Consider the following 19,766-nt stretch of genomic DNA (forward strand, 5'->3'; position numbering starts at 1 on the left):
CTAAAAATCTAAAACGAAATGAATGAAATGACCATTTTTGGTCCTTAAGTTTCTGCCAATCCGTTACTAAAAGTCCATTTTCCGTCACTAAAAGTCCATTTTTCGTTACTAAAAGTCCACCAGAAATTGCTCTACGAGCCTTCTTTCAATTTATCATACTTTTATGTACAAATATCCAAATGATAAATGGTTTAACTTTATGGAAACTAGAATCAACTGACTACAACTTTCATGTTTTGCAACGTTTTTGATTTCTTATGAATTTCGAGATATAAGCTTCCAAAGTCGGCTCCATGCATCAGAATTTCTGGCAAAATTGCTCTATCAGCCTTCTTTCAATTGATCATAACTTTATGTACAAATGTCCAAATGATAAATGATTTAACTTTTTGGAAACTAGAATCGAACGACTACAACTTTCATGTTTTGACAAGTTTCCGATTCCTTATGAATTACGAGATATAAGCTTCCAAAATTGGCTCCACACACCAGAAATTTCTACAAATTTCCAGCAACCTTCTTTGTCCGAAATCCATTCCGTTTACCTTCCGAATTCCACCCGAGACCTTTGGGACCTTAACCAATTATTCCAACATGTTCAAAATACAATATGAACTTAGTCGAGGCTTCAAACCACATCAAAACGACTAATCGCACCTCAAATCAAAATCTATGAACTTTAAATTTTTAATTTCTACAAACAATACCGGAACCTATCAAATCCAGTCCAATTGATCTCAAATTTTGCACGCAAGTCATAAATGACATAACGGAGCTATAAAAATTTTCAGAATCGGATTTTGACCCTGATATCAAAAAGTCAACCCCTCGGTCAAACTTTCCAAAAATTCAACTTTCGGCATTTCAAGCCTAATTCCACTACGGACTTCCAAATAAAATTTTGATCACGCTCCTAAGTTCAAAATCACCATACGGAGCTGTTGGAATCATCAAAAGTATATTCCGGGGTCATTTGCACATAATTCGACATCCGGTCACTATTTGAACTTAAACTTTAAAATTTTTCATCAAAATTCTATATCTCGGGCTAGGGACCTCGGAATCTGATTTCGGGCATACGTCCAAGTCCCAATTCACGATACGGACCTACTGGAACTGTCAAAATACTGATCAAAGTCCGTTTGCTCAAAATATTGACCAAAGTCAACTCAGTTATGTTTTAAACATCTAATTCACATTTTAATCCATTTTTCACTTGAAAACTTTTCGAAAAATTTTTTACGGACTGCACACGCGAGTCGAGTAATGATAAATAGTACTTAGATCACATAATTAATCATTAAATTTAAGTTGACATTTTGGGTCATCACAATACTGGACTTTATAGGTTACAATGTAGGTTAATGGATGAGTAGGATCTATTTGAGAAAATAGTGACTAACCCTCTTAAGAACTTTAATACACTACAATTCTCTTCTAAGCATCTTCTTTCCATCACCACTTCAATGTCTTGCCATGACATACACATTTAAGCCTTCTTTATTAAGCACATCTACATATAGATATTTACTAGCCCAGAAAAAGATATGAGTGATGTTATTCTTTTTTTCTTTTTTCTTCGCTCTTCTTAATTTTGTATTTTCGGCTAGTACCTTTTTTTATTTGTACAGAAGTGCACCTTCTAGGCCTTTCTTTGGTTTCACTTAAAAGCTACCCAATCTCTTTCTTTACTCTTCTGGCTACTTAAGTACTTTCAAAGGTAAAGGTTCAACAAGATTGATTAAGAACAAAAGTGATTCGGCTTGTAACGTGATTTCCAAAGAAAAGGTCTACATGCTCAAAAGGGTTGACTACAGATAATATCAGCATCGGTAGGCAAATATGCTAAATGGTCGATCAAAGAAAGCTTATATCATTTCCCAAACTTACAAGACTTAATCATTTCCCTTTGACTCACACACGGGGCAAGTTCTAGGCTAGCAAGGATGGCACAGAGTACACCAAAATCTGACCTCACACAATACACATGACTCACTCTCGACGGCTCGGATCCGACTCTCAAGTTAAAGTAACTAGCACAATCATCATAAAATTTAAGCACACAGAAATTAATCACAAGAGTCAAAAGATAAGTCTCGGTTTCAAAAGAAAGCCACACATATTTGCAAGGCATGTAATTATAAAGGCAATGAAGAAAGTATTTAGTTCAAATACTTCAGATCTAAACCCCGATATAAACATGTCAAAATGCATATATAGATACTCAAGTTCTCCATATTACATTATCAGTTCAAAAGAAAAAAATTATTTTGTACTTAAAAAATTATTTTGCATTTTTTCTTTGGACTTTAAACCCTCAAAAAAACTGTCTAGGAAGTTCATCATCGGGAAAAGTCCAAAGAATTTTGAAAATTCTACCTACAAAAAACATTACTACCCGGTTCAAAGAATCATCCCTTAGAAAAGAACTGTGGCCATAAGAAAAATCAAGAGAGATTATTTTCACCTAATTATATTTTTATTTCCTTATTGTTTTCAACACACATAAAATAACACAAGTGAAATAGCATAGAAAATCACCCAAACAATCTCTTCGCCCCACACTTAAAATTGTGCACTGTCCCCAATGCACACCTATAAATATAAGAGGGTAAAAATAAACTCCCTGGTAGGCCAACGGCCGAAGCATTAGCAGCTCATGGGGTACTCAGACTTCTCCCATACTTGGTTCTTTATGCAGGTGCCCCATACTTAGTTCTAACCATCTCACTTACTTTCGCTTTTTTTCAATGGTCTTACTTCTCATGCTTCTAGAGAAATCGAAAATAACACTACAAGAATAATGCAAAAATAATAAATAATAATAATAATAAAATAAAGCAGTAAAGTTGGGTTGCCTCCCAACAAGCGCTTGATTTAACATTGCGGCACGACGCGAATCACTTTTTACCTCCACCTCGAGCTTATAAATTGAACCTCAAGTTTTGCTTCAAGTTTTCTAATACGCTACAACGGTGGTGAAACAAATCTAACTGCCCCAAGAAAATAATATAGTATTTTGCACTTCTTAGACTTTGCATGAGGTATGTAATCCTTACTTTCTGGCAAGAAGAATTTCAGAATGTAGGCACCTTGTTCCTCATTACTTGACTCCTCAATTGGCTCGGATGGCTCTATTTTCATATCATCATCTAAACACAACGTGAAAAAAATACTTGGAATGTGGACCAATGCGCTCAACTACATGAACTTTGAGACTGTCAACATCCTTAACACTAATGACACTAGAGTATACTAAATATGTATCCTCACTATCCTTGGTTGACTCTAGCATCTCTTCTACAACATCGGCATCCTCCAATTCTAGTTTGATTGATTATTGGTGTTCTACTTTGGCCTCCTCCATTAGCACCTCAATTTCTACATTTAATGCATGATCCTTTGGCTACTATCCATAATATTAGCTTGTTGAGCATTAAATGGTTAAATCAATTGACTCACTTGTGCCTCCAGGTTATGAATAGTTGCCCCCTGCCTTTGGATAGTATCTCATTGTCTTTGCAGTTATTTCTCATTGCTTCATTCCATGAGGCACTTTAACATATCGTTGATCTCATTTAGGTTAGCTTACTTGGGTTCTTTATTCATATTAACTTCACCAGAAAAAGTAGAACCATCGAGATAAGGGGTTGGGGGAATAAGAAATATAAGCACAACCATGAAAGTGACCATCTTGACCACCATACTTATTACACACTTTCCACACATAAGATTGAGTTGGTGCACATAACTCGCTCTCGAGAATATTTTGACAATTTTACCAAAGGTAATTTCCTCCACAATAAGCACAAAGATAATCAACATTAGAATTACCAACATCGAAACTCCCATAATTCCAAGATGCCAGTTACTCAAATCAACAAGTAAAACTAAAAAAAAAAAATCAAATACTAGAAAACAAAATAAAAGATCAAACTTGAAACCTAAAAAAATCTACACCTACAACTACACTGTTAGTTCCCCGGCAACAATGCCAAAATTTGATCACGTTCAACTTTAGTCCTAACAAGGATAAGTGGTCGCTGCAAATATAATCTGGTCTAAAAGTGCGGAGTCGAATCCTACAGAGAACTAAGGCTTAGCTACATGTGTTCAATACTTCAATACCACTAAAAACACAAGTCTAAATAATTTTGTAATTATAAAGATTATAATATTTATTCTAACTAATTAACTAATAAATACTAGAAAGAAGTAAAATTATCAACTAATGAGGATAAAGTTGGAGATAAGATAAAGGAGCCCTATCAAAGGAGAAGCTAACTATACATAGGACTCCTAAAAGATCCCAAAGTCCAAGCGTTTAAATAACTATCTAATTTGGACTTTTGATTTGATCCTTCACATATTAACTGAAGAATTATATATTGTTCAATGTAGTCGAGTACTAGCATTGTATTCTTATTGAGTCAGTATAGTGAATGTATTTTAGAAAATTGAGTTGTAATAAACTATTACAAATAATTACTGGGTTAGAGTGAGTATTTGATTTACAAGTCAGAGTAACTTTTAAATAAAATAGTCGTAGTAGGAGTACTGGAGAGTAACTTTTATTGATACATTTTGGCTCTTTGTTCTAGTGGAGTTGAAGTTAGTTAACATTTCTCACGGACAAATAAAAATAAAGTCAATTTTTTTTATTAGAGATTAAATAGGGTGACTTGAAACACTTAAACCCAATTTCAAATAGCAACTCTTAAGCAAATAAAATAATTTATATTCAAAACTGTCACTTCAAATGAAAAATCCTTTAACCATTTAATTCCTTGTAAACGAGGAATGTCTCCTTGAAGGCAAGAGAAAATTTTCCTTGTTAAAGAAATCACACAAAAAATCCAAAATGATGACAAACATTATTGTACTTGTGTTCATTTCCATTTTTACACTGTTTCTTATTTTTCCAGTTCTCTCGCTGTAACCATTCAAGCAAAGCTTGTGCATTCTGAACCTAAACAAAATTTCACTAGCAATATGATATCGATGACCCACGAAGTGCCTTTTCGCACCGACCTAATCATGGTTTCGTTATTAATATTTCAATTGGTTGGTTTTTTGTCTACAAGCTGGCACTAATAGGCATGGGTATCAATATATTTTGGATTCAGTTCTACCCATGTGTCATATCCGTAAAGTCGAGGGTAAATTTATGTTTCGAAAACTCTAGCAATGAGTCCTCATTTTCAAGTCTAGATCCAGGATTTAAACTCTTTGAATTCAACCTTTAAGGCCCTAGCATTGACGTCACTGTAGTTTTAAAATTATGGGTTCAGACTAAAGTTGTATAAAGAAAACCGACAAACCATGTCGAACCGATAAATCGAGTCAAACCCTGAAAAAAGTATTGAATGAAATAAACCTAATGTCACAACGTTACATTCGCCTCTTCTCATCTTGGCCATTGATGCAATGGACAATGTTTTGTTACTCCCCCATCCCCCTTCTCAACTCAGAGGATCTAGTTATTATTTTCTTAATTTATGGGGGTGAAATAAAATTTCCTCTTAAAAGTAAGGATGCATTTTTCTCTTGCACACCATTTTACAAAATCATCAGGCAATTCTTTTGTGAAAGGACAAGTTACGAATAATAAAAATTAATAGCATTGTAGTAATAGTTGGAAAAAACTGTAACAATATACTCGTATTACGAAATTTAAGAGACGACAATAGTAAGTGAGAACTATGACATTATGTGTTCATCTAAATCGAGTCAAATCGGTGAGCATGAATCGGGTCAAATGAAGTCAAGTTTAGACACAAAGAGTTAACATTAAGTTAGAACATCAGAAAATCTAGAGAAAGAAATATATAAAATCCGAGTTGCTGTAGCTGAAACAACTGCATTTGAAGTAACAAAAAGAAAAGCATAAATTGGAGAGAGAGTGTGTGTGTGTGTGTGTGTTGGGGGGGGGGGTCTAAAGGAGGATTTCCTCATGAAATGCATGAGACTTTCATCTCACACGGCTCCTAAGTTATAAATTTCCTCATTGACCTGCATGAGACTTTCATCTCACATGACTCTTAAGTGATTAATTTCCTTCTTTAATAGGAGTATGTATTACTATCAAAGACAACAATCTCTACATTCTCATTCTCAAATTCAAGACCATCCGGTAGCAAATCCAACCATTTCTTGGCTTGAATATTGTTCAATCCATAAACATGTGCAATCCATAGCAGTTTAAGAAACAATCGAAAAAAAACTAAACCTAATTCTTATCGATTTCCTCTTCCCATTAATATCTATCTCTCTGCATTCTATTTTTTAACCAATAATCAGCAATATTAGCAAGTTAAAGAACCATGTTGTGATCCCTTTTTCTATTCCATTGAGATGATGCAATTCCAGAAAACTAATCATATTCCAAAATCAAAGATCTTTCGCAATTTGGTAGACAATATATATCCAGGTTGTCTACACCACAATTTTTCTAATTTGATAAACCAAGTCAATTAAAAACTTCGATGGAGAAATAAAAATTTGCTCGTAACCTATAGAAACAATAGGCAGAATAATGATACAATATCAAAATACAACTGAACTAGATATAAAATATCACGTGCACTAAAAGAATAAAAAGCCACACTATAATAGCCACCAAAACACCTATCAGAGTATGAACCAGTGCGAGCTCAACGTCACTGAGGGCAGTAACATATGGACTTGCTTCTGGATTTGGCATATGTGGACTTGCCTCCGGATGTGGCGTAGAGAAAAGGGAATTAGATACAAGTGACTCTCCATGTTACCGAGGAAACAAAAATATAACATGATTATACCATTAGTGTCTTGAGAAACATAAAGGAACAAAGACGAAATAATAATAATAATAATAACAAGATTAATAGGAAAATAAATAATTCAACCAATTAGCTTAATTACGGTTTGTAACTTACTCAATGCTTTCTTGCTTGGTTCCACCTTTTTTTTGCTTCTCTACACATATATGCAAATCTCGGTGCCTTGAGACTAAAACTCTTTGGCTTCCTCACTCTCCGTTTGCTGGTCTAGCATGACCAACTTTCATCTAGAAGGCACTCAAAGTGTTCCCTGGATCTTGAAGCCATGATTTAATTACTCCACTTTTGCAACAATTTCTAATTTGTTGCTCGGGAGGTGTTTGTGGAGTCATGTCCACAAACGTTGGGTTCCTCTTGCAGCAATGTGGGTTTTTCCCTTTGAACCGTGAACAATCCCCTTCTCAATAGCTAGACCTCCATGTACACTTCAAATTATTTCGTGTTTGGTCCATGTCCAACCCAGTTGCCATTCTAGTGCTTGAATAGGATACTTCTAGAAATCTTATGAAATGTAATGGGTAATTGAAAGAATGTAGGTTAGAATCACTTACCGACAAATTGGGGAAGAAGAGCTCTTGGGAAATCACTGGCGTTTTCAAGATTTAAAAATTTGAAAGAATGACCAAAATTCCATTTTGGGACTATTATAATCACTGGCGTCATGTGTTCATCGTGTTCGCGTGAAACCTAACGTGTTCGCAAAGGGTAAAGCCTCAATGGCTTACACGATCGCGAGAGGCTACATGCGTTCGTGAAGGTTTAACCCTCCTAACCTCCGCATTTGCGAGTGTAACACCCCATACTTTTATGCTTCAATGTATCTCAAGTGAATCAAAGTAAACTGGAGAGATTAAGGACCTTTAAAAAGAAATGATGGATTAAAACAAGTGTTAAGGAAGTATCGTGAGGGTTGGAGGTTAAACGAATTAAAGATGTTATAACCCGTACTTTCAGGGTAAACTATGAGCACTTAATATCCTAAGGATTTCATGTTTTAAGTTAATTGAATCATATAATATTTGTATGTTTGGTTTTTAAGTCAAACAAGTTGTAAAATAAAATACGGCAAAAGTTGTCGCAAGTTACATTTATGATTTGACCTAAATTTGGGACAAATGTCAATGAGCTTTTCTATAAATATACTTTGAGTTACAGGGTAATACACCCATAAAAATGAAGATCTATGAGTCTACTTTCCAACACATTAAACCTCTCATGGATACGACGTCGGAATAGAGAGATATTCGAGTTTTTGTGAGACAGCGTTTGCAGCTTCCTTGGGACCCACAAAGTCGGTGGAAGCTTACCTTGTTATATAAAGTGACAACTTTCATCTCGAAATATCATTTTCGACCAAATCAGATCTCCAAGCAGATCTAAACTCTCTCTAAGCATACCCTAAAGATACATACACAAATCCAATGCCAAACCACCTAAGTTCTTCATCAAAAGTGTTATAGAAGTGGCAGAGATCACTTATATGATGTTATTGATGTGTTGCGAGTTCTTTCAAGTTTAAGGAGAGTTGTTCGTTGAGTTTTTCTTGATGTTTAAAGGTAATCTCTTCTTATCCTACACGATTGTAATCATATCTAAGCCCTAGCTATGTTGTTTGAAGCTAGAAGTTATGAGTTGACGATCAAAAGACGTAGAGAAGTTGTGATACCATGTTGGACTGTTTTAAGGTGTTTTAATGATGTTGTTGTGGCTGGAGTTTTGGGAGATTCTATATATATATATATATATATATATATATATGTGTGTGTGTGTGTGTGTGTGTTGTTAATATGTAACTTTGAAGATAAGAAGAAGTGTAGATTAGTATTTTGTTGCTAGTTAAGGACCGAGCTTGTCGCTCGATGTATCGTAAGCTAGTTATTCCTAAGCTTAACGTTGGCCCTATTGTTGTTGTTATATTTTATTGTTGGGCAGTTCTCATATTGTTAAGGTTCTGGATAAATGGATTAAGGGTGGCATGTTATTATTGATGTTGTGACCTTGAGGGAGGTGAAACAAATGGGGGAGATGTTGTCTGATTTTCCATTGAACAAGCTTGTCGCGTGGTAGTTAGTTGATGTGTTACTATTGTTGATAGTAGTGTTATTTTCATTTGTGTAGATTATATTGAAGAGGATACTTTCCCACTATCTTCATCGAAGGATCGACTTAAATGTATTTAAGGCTTTCCCTTTCATCTTCCAGCATGATTCCGTAGTGACATAACCTTTATAAGAGGTTCAAGGGGATGAGTCCTAGCATATGTTCTATGTTGATGGGATAAGAACCTCTAATACTTCAAAAGTGAATATAGATAAAAAAAATGAGTTACTCATAGTTGTAATCCACGGACAATTCCTAAAAATAAGTAGAGACCTCAGGGAACTTATGTTGAGTCTACAACGAAAAGTATAGCCTTCATTTAATGGTAAATTATAAATGGCTCACTAGTAGAAATTACGTATATAGCCTATGATCTTATGAAATGGACGAAGTAGCTTTCAGTGGTTAGTGAAGGTAGCTATGAAATATCCCTAATGCTAATAAGAGAGAGAGAGAGAGAGAGAGAGAGAGAGAGAGAGAGAGAGAGAGAGATGTAAATTAAGAGATGTGATAAGTTGATTAACGAAAACCTCCCCGTAAATTTAATGGTTGTGATTGAGCAAACTAACGAATGAAGAATAGATCATATGTAGAAGAACGTAAGGTCACATAAGTTATGAAACACATTGTACTATTTTACTAGAATAATCGTTCGCATGCAGAAATAGCAATGATATTCCATACATTAAAGAAAGTAGAGGTAGAGTTAAAGAATGCGATGAGTCGCTTGAAACAATATGAAATACGAGCCCTACGATGTACCAAATGAATTTGTAAAGGTAAGACTATATGAATCTCGAAAGCCATTTACTAGTACGCCAAGATGGATGTGTAAATCGGAGAGTAGTTATGAGTTTCCTTCAAGCTAATGAGTAGAGATTACTAGTTGCCGAATACGAACTAAGAGTTACCGAAAGTACTAGAAGAAGTTATACGTTATAGACACAAGTACCGAGCGTGTAAGATATTGACTGTTGCATGTTGGTGTAATATTATTTATGCAAACGTATGTTCCCTATGGAAGGTCTATGAATGCATAGGGGGATAATGAAGGTTAACCTATAGATGGTCTATGAAATGCATAGGTAAGATAAAGGTTGGCTATGGACGGTCCCATGTGTACGCATAGTCCGACCCGAATATTTTGAGTCGTACGGACGATCTGCTTTGCTACGCATATGTGACACCATATAGTAATGTTGTAGTGTGCCTTATGGACGGTTTACCTTATTACGCGTACGTGCCACCAGATAGTAATGTTGTAGTGTACCTTACAAACGGTCTGCCTTGCTACGCGTAAGAGCCACATTGTGCCCTTAGAATAAGTAACAACGATGATGCAACAAGAGATCACTGAGCAACAGGTGATAGAAATAGTTCAGAATATTATGATAGTTTGAGTGGTTCAATTATATTGAAGGACCAAGTGGTCCTAGTGACAGTGATTTAGTAAGTCGATCTACAGTACTTGGTAAGCTCACTCTTATTCTTATCATTCAGCAGACTATTTTTGTATTCATTCACGCTTTTTAGTTTTTCAGAATTTATTTTTATGTATTGCTTTCTGTCTTACATACTTGGTACATCTCATTGTGTTAACATCCCATTGTTGGGGTGCTACACTTCAAGCATGTAGGTGCAAGTAATAAGTTTGACGAGCCCTCAAAGTAGACAAGATTGATATTCAGCGAGAAATCGATAAGACTCTATCTCTTCCGGAGTATAACCGAGTCTAAAGGTCACGATATCAGATTTTTCTTATAGACTTACGAGTAGGCCAGGGCCTTGTTCCGACGATATTTTGATGTTAGATATTCTTAGAGGCTTTGTAGACACAGGTTCAGTATGTATAGTATGTTAGTGACCTTGTCGGCCCTCATTTATGTTTTCTTTCTGGGTTGTCTGGTATTGATACTCATAGTGGCATCCTCGGCCCGAACATGTATTGATATTTTGAGTATGATGGCTAGTTGATATGACGCTTGGCCTCCTACGATATATTATGAGTTGCGGCCATGTTGGCCTATGTATGCCCTGGGTTATGTCCAGCATTCAAAAGTTGCAGAGTGGTTCTCTTGGGCCAGTACGGCACTGAGTGCCAGCCACACCTCACCTAGTTTGGGGTGTGACAACTTGGTATCAGAGCAGGTTTGTCCTAGGGAGTCTACAAAGCCGTGTCTAGTAGAGTCGAGTTTGTGGATGTGTTGTGCACCACATTTATAAATAGTAATCTACAAGGCATTTAGGATTGGGTACCCATCTTTCTGATCTAGATCGTGCGGTATAGAGCTGAGTCATAAGGAGTCAATGTCTAACTCATATTCGATATGTTATACAGAGATGCCTGATACACAAATGGATATAGCTAGTCAGAAAGGTAAAGATGTTGAGGGGGAGGCATTAGTAGACCGCCGCCGGTTTATGTAGATTCGTCAAAGGTTAGAGTTGAGTCACCTTCCTGAGTATTCCCTACTCCACTAGCACCAGAGGAGCTTCATAGAGTACCACTACCGCTATCAGTCCCTACTGATCAGGATCTTTGGAGTGTTGTGCATCTTTTGACCCAGTTAGTAGCTACACAGCGACAGACTAGAGTTCCAACTAGTGCAGGACCATCTAAGGGGCTCGAAAGTTTGAGGATCCGTGAGTTTATTGCTTTGATCCCTCTAGAGTTCACGAGGATAGATCAGTATGAGGATCCCCAAGATTTTATTGACCAGCTTTATAGGATCTTTCGAGTTATGCATGCTTCCGAGATGGAGGCAGTGGAGTTAACAGCTTTCAGGCTGCGAGAAATAGTTGTGTATTGGTATGATTCATGGGAATTATCCAGAGGGCAGAATGCGTAACCAGCAAAGTGGGAAGAATTCTCCAGAGCCTTTCTGGACCATTACTTACCATTAGAGATCTGGGAAGCCAAGGTTGATCAGTTTTTAGCCCTACAGCAGGGTGATATGAGTGTTCTCTAGTACAGCCTCAGGTTTGATTCGTTGGCAAGGTATGCCCCATCTTTGGTTGATACGATGCGAGCCATGATACATTGGTTTGTGGTAGGGCTGGCACCAGATTTAGTTGAAGCTTGTACCACAGCCTCGCTGAATGACAATATGGACATATCTCGGATTCAGGCTTTTTCCCATAATCTAGAGGAGCATAAACAACGATAGCAGCTAGAACAAGCTCGAGAAAGGTAGCAAGGTAAGAGATACAGGCCAGTTGATGAGCATGTAGGGGAAGCAAGTAGTAATAGGTCTCTGAACATACGAGATCAGGCAGGGGCAATTTATCTAGGCCTGAGGAGACCCAATATTCTCAAAGTCCTCAGTTGAGAACAAGTCATGGATCAAGGGCACAAGGAGTTCAATATGAAGAGAGTATTGGACAAATAAAACCACTTCGATGTGAGTAATAGAAGGAGACACGAGGGATTGTGCTTACGAGGTACGAATGCATGTTTTAGATGTGGCACCCCCATGTCATATGGCACAGAACTGTCCGATGTTGAGTTATGATGGTAGCAGTCGTTCAGGGCAGCCTAGGGGCTTAGTACCATCATTTCAGCTAGGCAGAGGCAGAAGGAGAGCGTCAGGCTTAAAAGAGACCCAGAATCAGATGTATGCATTGGGATATCAGTGGGATTTCGTGCCCCCATCTTAGAGGCAATTAGGTATGTTACCTATTTTAGAATGGGAGTATGTGTAATTATGCTACTAGGTCTATATATATCTTGAGTATTGTTAGATGATGTAGTAACTTGATTGTTAATAGAGCTAGCATGTCATACCTAAGGTAAATTGTTGCAAAGTAGAATTAAAAGACAGAAAGGCTAGATAAGGTAATGAACACGAGCACGACTTGGACATCTTTGAACTCCCGAAGTGGGATATAAGTCATAGTAAGAACTAGGCTATGTAAATGCAGTAAGATTACTAAATAATGACCATTGTAGGTTTAATAATAAGGATGATAACCTTTCTTAAGGAGGTGCGAGATAGAAAACTGAATAAGTAAGGCAATAAGGATCCAGAGTTAGCGGGAAAAGAGGGAGATGGATTTATAGATATTGAACGGTATTAGAACGTATTGAATAGGATTGAATCAGAGGAGCGTGAGTATCGGGTAGAAGCAATATCCATAAGTTGGTAATGTCCCTATATGAAGGCTCTAGTATAAGGAAAACAACAATCACGAGGAAGATAATAATATTGTGGTATAATATGCCGACCTTTTTCCATTGTTAGATATTATTTACAACCCTGCCAGCATAAACGGTGAATGTTGAAATGAACTTGTAATTATATCTTGCTCTATTCACGAGAAATGGCCGTGTGAGGACAAGTGTTTCCATTTACAGATATTGGCCATGTGTGGCATGTATAGGGTATTTTCTGGTTGCGTGCAAGTTGGTTTTAGTAAAGTGGTTCAAAGAAGACCTTGGCGAAATTTTCGCAAGTCTCTAAGAGTCAACATTTGAGGATGAATGTTCCTAAGAGGGGAGGATGTAACACCCCATACTTGTATGCTACAATGCATCTCAAGTGAATCAAAGTAAACTGGAGAGCTTAAGGACCTTTACAAAGAAAATGATAGATTAAAACAAGTATTAAGGAAGTATCGTGAGGGTTGGAGGTTAAACAAATCAAAGATGTTATAACTCATACTTTCAGGGTAAACTATGAGTACTTAATATAATAAGGAGGTCAGTTTTAAGGTAACTGAATCTTATAATATTTGTATGTTTGGCTTTTAAGTCAAATAAGTTGTAAAACAAAACACGACAAAAGTTGTCGCAAGTTACATTTATAATTTGACCTAAATTTGGGTCTAATGTCACTGAGCTTTTATCTAAATATACTTTGAGTTACGGGGTGATACACCCATAAAATTGAATATCTATGAGTCTACTTTCCAATACATTAAACTTTCCGTGCATACGACGTCGAAATAGAGAGATATTCGCATTTTTACGAGACTGCACAAGCAACTTCCTTGGGACCCACAAAGTCGGTGGAAACTTACCTTGTTATATAAAGTGAAAACTTTCATATCTAAATATCATTTTCGGCCAAATGAGACCTCCAAGAAGCTCTAAACTCTCTCAAAGCATACCCTAAAGATACATACACAAATTCAAGGCCAAACCACCTAAGTTCTTCATCAAAAGTGTTGTAGAAGTGGTGGAGATCAATCCACCACTTATATGATGTTGTTGATGTGTTGTGAGTTCTTTCAAGTTTAAGGAGAGTTGTTCATGGAGTTTTTCTTGTTGTTTAAATGTAAGCTCTTCTTCTCCTACACGATGTTGATCATATCTAAGCCCTAGCTCTGTTGTATGAAGCTAGAAGTTAATAAGTTGACAATCAAAAGACGTATAGAAGTTGTGATACCATGTTGGACTGTTTTGAGGTGTTTTTATGATATTGTTATGGCTGGAGTTTTGGGAGATTTTTTATATATATATATATATATATATATATATATATATATATATATATATATATATATATATATATGTGTGTGTGTGTGTGTGTGTGTGTGTGTGTATGTATGTGTGTGTGTGTGTGTTATTGTTAATATGTAACTTCAAGATAAGAAGAAGTGTAGATTACTATTTTGTTGCTAGTTAAGGACCGAGCTTGTCTCTTGATGTATCGTAAGCTAGTTATTCCCAAGCTTAATTTTGGCTCTATTTGTTGTTGTTATATTGTATTGTTGATAGTATTGTTATTTTCATTGGTGTAGATTATATTGAAGAGGAGACTTTCCCACCTTCTTCGTCGAAGGATCGACTTAAAGATATGTAAGGCTTTTCCTTTCTTCTTCCAGCATGATTTCGTAGTGACGTAACCTTTATAAGAGGTTCAAGGGGACGAGTACTAGCATATGTTCTATGTTAACGGGATAAGAGCCTGTAATAGGATTGAGGGATACTGTGATGCAAATTGGATCACTAGTGACGTAACCCAGAACTTTGACTTGCACTACAGTAAATTCCCTGCGGTGATTGAGGGATACTGTGATGCAAATTGGATCATCGGTTCAACTGATTCTAAGTCCACGAGTGGATATGTATTCACTATTGGTGGAGGAGCGGTATCTTGGAAGTCGTCCAAACAAACATGTATTGCCCGCTCTACAATGGAGGCTGAATTCATAGCCTTAGATAAAGCCGGTGAAGAAGCTGAATGGCTCCGGAATTTCTTGGAAGACATTCCATTTTGGCCCAAACCGTTGGCACCAATATGCATACATTGTGATAGTCAAGCGGCAATTGGAAGGGCTGGGAGCGTTATGTATAACGGTAAATCTCGTCATATACGACGAAGACATAAAACCGTTAGGCAATTACTCTCTAGAGGAATTATCACGATTGACTATGTAAAGTCAAGTGATAATATGTCGGATCCACTTACAAAAGGCCTAACTAGAGAGGTAGTTGAGAAATCATCAAGGGAAATGGGACTATGGCCGAGAACAAGTCATTGTGGCGGTAACTCTACCTAGAAGACTGGAGATCCCAAGATCTAGGTTCAAGGAGATCAAACAAAGTCATTAATGACGGTTCAACATTGTCAAATAAAATTTTAGTCCGTTCTCGTGATGAGACAATGTTCAGTACCAAGGATAAAGCATTAAGGCTTTTTAATAATTTCTAAATTTGATACGGGGTATATCAAATAGTGTATCTACAGGATGACACGTTTAGGAATCACCTATGTAAGTGTGAAGTGTTAGCCGCTTCAAGGAGAACTTTGTAAGGCCAGTTCTCTACGCACTTATGAAACCAGGCGGTGTTCATGGCTGAAACGAACACAACAATGAGAACCAAAGACGGTTAAGGGTTGATTGTGTGACTTATGGTTGTCTAGGTATACACCAAAGATCGACGGTTCAAAGATATCAAATCTACCGATTGACCGAGTATATCCGACATAAGTTTACTACGGAAAGTTCAAAGGGAAACCTACTTATCCAGATGCGATTAATCCTTGCTTGTAAATCACACAGTTTTTCCATGCATACTTCCATGATATAGCCATTCCCCATTCATGTGGGGGATTGTTGAGGTTTTAATTTAAGATGTAATATTCTTAAAATGAGGGTGAATGGGAAATGGAGGGAAAATGAAATTTTGAGTAAAATTTTAAGTTTCCCCCTCTTAACAATGAGACATTGTCCCATATTGGAAGTGGAAGACATTTTTGGTGGGTATATATATAATTGCTCTTCTTGTAGCTCTTAAAGAGTTAAGAAGAAAGCAAGCCTCGCGCCGTCGTCGTCGTCGTCGTCGCTCGCTCGGCTCGGCTTCGGCTACGGCTACGGCTTCGGCTTCGGCTTCGGCTTCGGATTCGGATTCGGATTCGGATTCGGATTTGGTCAAATGATCGATTGATTGATTAATTTTTTGGACCAAATTTATTTATTAATAGTAAATATTAACGTAAGATTATCCGCATTTGTAACGGATATTTTTCAATCCGTGTATTGACCACCAGCTGCAATAGCAACCGCCTAATGCTCTTCCCACCATGGCCAAGTGCTTGCTCCACAAACAAACTAGTGCATGCTCCACCATGGAGGATGGAGGGTCGTTCATCTTCCTGCTATATATATGTGCAGCAGCTGTTGAAGAAAGACACGAACGAAAAACGAAAAACACCAACAAAACTGAAAAACGCTCAACTTTGGCTATACATTGCACTCCTTCCTCTCAGCATTTCCATACGATTTTCTGAGTTTCTACTCCTTCGTTCTGCATTGTTTTAACTTCAAACAAAGCAACTGTAAGTGTGATTTGCTACCGAACTTTGTGTTCGCTGAAACACTGGGGTTTGAAGTACCGCTACACCAGTGTGTGATTCGTTCTATCCTGGGAGGAAATAATCCATTACCTTGGGTACTAGGAGGGGATTAAATTCCTTAAGGAAATACTGTGAATTCAGTGGGCTCGAATTAATTACTGTTTTATTACGATAACTTATATCTTGCAGAATTATTATTTACAAATACAGCAATATTGGCGGGACTAACACATCTATAGCAAACTTTTCATTGCAATCAAACCCAAATTCCCCAGTAAAAATCACCTAAAAATTATATTCTAGAATGGCAAGTTACGTTGTTGTTCTTGTCTACTTTGTTACTTTTACACTTCTTACCATTTTCTTTCCTCGAACTCTCGCTGTAACAATCCGGAGTGGCCTTATGCATAGGACTCGTGGTTTTGTCGCGAACATCTCGATTGGTGAGCCCGCCATGTACCAGCTTGTACTAATTGACACGAGTAGCAACAAATTCTGGATACAATGCTACCCCTGTGTCAAATGTAGCAACCAAAAAGAAATTCCGCACTTCTATCCCGCTAATTCATCAACATATGTTGTAGAGCCGTACAACTCTCATATGTGTGGTGTGTATGGAGGTAAACGAGGTGACAAAGGCGAGTGCTTATACAAATCAAAGTTCCCCGATCAGAGTGTGTCCACTGGAACCCTTGGCCGAGACACTCTTCAATTCACTACATCTGACAACGGGACAATGATGGTTCCGAGGATAGCTTTTGGGTGTGGAACGCATAATGCTGGAGGTGGATTTGGCGACGAGTATTGTGGTATACTTGGTTTAGGACCCGGTGAGACATCACTAGTGAGACAAATAGGGTCGTCCCAATTTTCTTTTTGCATTGGCAGCCTTATTATTAATGATCCATATAGTCACCTTATTATAGGTGATGGAGCAACGATAGAGGGGAATCCAACACCCTTTGAAATTTATCAAGATTCGTACTATGTTAAGTTGGATGGGATTAGCATTGGAGAAAAACAACTTGCAATAGACAGAAAATTGATTACAAATTTTGTTACATTTGACTTGAGAACTCCAACAACCTATTTGCATAAAGGAGCTTATGAAGTGTTGAGTGCAGAGGTGACGAGATTAACAGAAGGAAAATTGGAGCTTGTGGATATGGTAAGCGACCGCTTATGCTTTTTTGGGACATATCTCAAAGGATGTAAGAGATTTTCCGGATGTTAGAATTCAATTTAGTGAAGGTGCTTGTTTAGCCTTGCCACCAGAATCTCTATTTGAACAAACTTTTGGAGATGCTTTTTGCATGACTATTCAGTAATCTGAAAAAAATCTCACAATTATAGGGTTATTTGCCATACAAAACTATAATGTTGGTTTTGACTTAGTGGAAAAACAAATGTACCTAGACTATGTTGAGTGTAAGATACCATAAGAGTAGGATTAAGATTTACTTTTAGGAATTGCTGCTGATATTGGTTAAGTTTATTTCGGAGATACAGTGCTTGCACTAAGTTGGCTAAATTTTGTAATTTAAATGTCCTTAGTGGCCTTTCTATGGGATGTAATATTTTGACACAATATTAGTATTAATATAAAAATTCCTGCTTTTCTCATAAATAGTTCAAAGCCAAATAACAAGTAAATAGTATTCTAGCCAAACGGTGTTTGGGTAATGAAAAATGTGTCTTTGAGGGGCAATCTAGGTATTTGAACTTTGATTAATTATGACATCTAAAGCTCATGTAATACGATCGATTTAAGATGTATGAAAATTGTCCTTATGTTAATCATCATTGTCATAAAGTTACAATGTACTCCTTCTACTTTATTTTTTATATATATGGTGATTGTGACGAGTACGAAGTTAAGAAAGAATGAAAAAAAAAATTGAAACCGGTGATATTAAATAAGTTATGATATTTTTCTGGTTAGAAAATACTATTAAGGTAAAATAAAAATTTAAAAGTTAAAATATTTTAAAATATAGCAAGATTTCTTTCTTTCTTTAACAAAAAAAAAAAAGAGGAACATATAAGGGCATTTAAATTACACCAGTGTACCCACTAAGGACATTTAAATTTAAATGCCCTTAGTGGCCTTAGACAAGCTAATATGTCATCTCTCACTGGTGTTGTGACGCCTTTAATTTATTTATTTTTAATTGTATCTTCAAACATATTTCGAAACTAGTGGCATAAAGAGCAACTCATACGCTTCGACTATTTTTGGGATTATTTGTTTCGTTGTATCAATATATTAATGATTTTTTAGAGATTTAGGCAAATAAGGAAAAATCATCTTGAGTTCTATATATTTACTGCTTACTGAAATTTGAATTATGATCTCCTATTAGTTATCATTTCAACTTCGCCGATATCACGAAACCACAACTTGGATGCAAAAAAAAAAATATCTAATTTTTTTTTCTAGACTTTTCCGTAGACAGTTTAACAAGAAAATTGAGAAATCAGAATACTTTATTGTCGTTTGATGAAAATCTCACTTTATTGACAGGAGAACCAACTTGCTCTTGTTACATCATTTTCAACTTTGACGAGATTGTTCACAACGTTTATATTTTCACCTAATAAAATGAAAAGCAAAAATCATTCTCAAGACCATGGTTTGTTTTGAACTTAATAAATTAATATTTTTGGCACAAATTTCACAAATCGATTTTAAATGAGCTAAAAGTTTAATCACAACTTCCAAACAACAATCCGAACAAACCTCAGTCAAAAATTGGATCAAATATCAACAAGTTATCAAAAAAAAAAAAAAAAAGTGAATTTCAAGCTTTATCAAAACCCAACAAAGGTGTCTTGACTCTTGAACTCTCTTCAGTTAAATTTCTCAAATCAGTGCGCAACCACAAGTTTAAGCACAAATAGACAAACATCCATCGATTAATCAACAACAACTTCAGATTTTTGAACTTTCAAAATAAATTCAGATGATAAATTAATTGATGAAAGCCACAACGTTGATATGGATACTTCCATCTCCATTTTCTAAGAGAATGAATATTTTAGT

At 36.4% G+C, this 19,766-nt stretch overlaps 1 protein-coding gene across 1 annotated transcript; it reads left to right on the plus strand.

Moving 5' to 3' along the window:
• Window positions 1-17,027: 17,027 nt before the first annotated feature.
• On the plus strand, window positions 17,028-17,957 carry LOC104107236 (aspartic proteinase nepenthesin-1-like). Its single transcript, XM_009615978.1, has one exon. The coding sequence runs from the start codon at window positions 17,028-17,030 to the stop codon at window positions 17,955-17,957; it is 930 nt and encodes a 309-aa protein (XP_009614273.1).
• Window positions 17,958-19,766: the final 1,809 nt, after the last annotated feature.

This window comes from Nicotiana tomentosiformis, chromosome 11 (assembly GCF_000390325.3).
Source record: "Nicotiana tomentosiformis chromosome 11, ASM39032v3, whole genome shotgun sequence".
Taxonomy (NCBI): domain Eukaryota; kingdom Viridiplantae; phylum Streptophyta; class Magnoliopsida; order Solanales; family Solanaceae; genus Nicotiana; species Nicotiana tomentosiformis.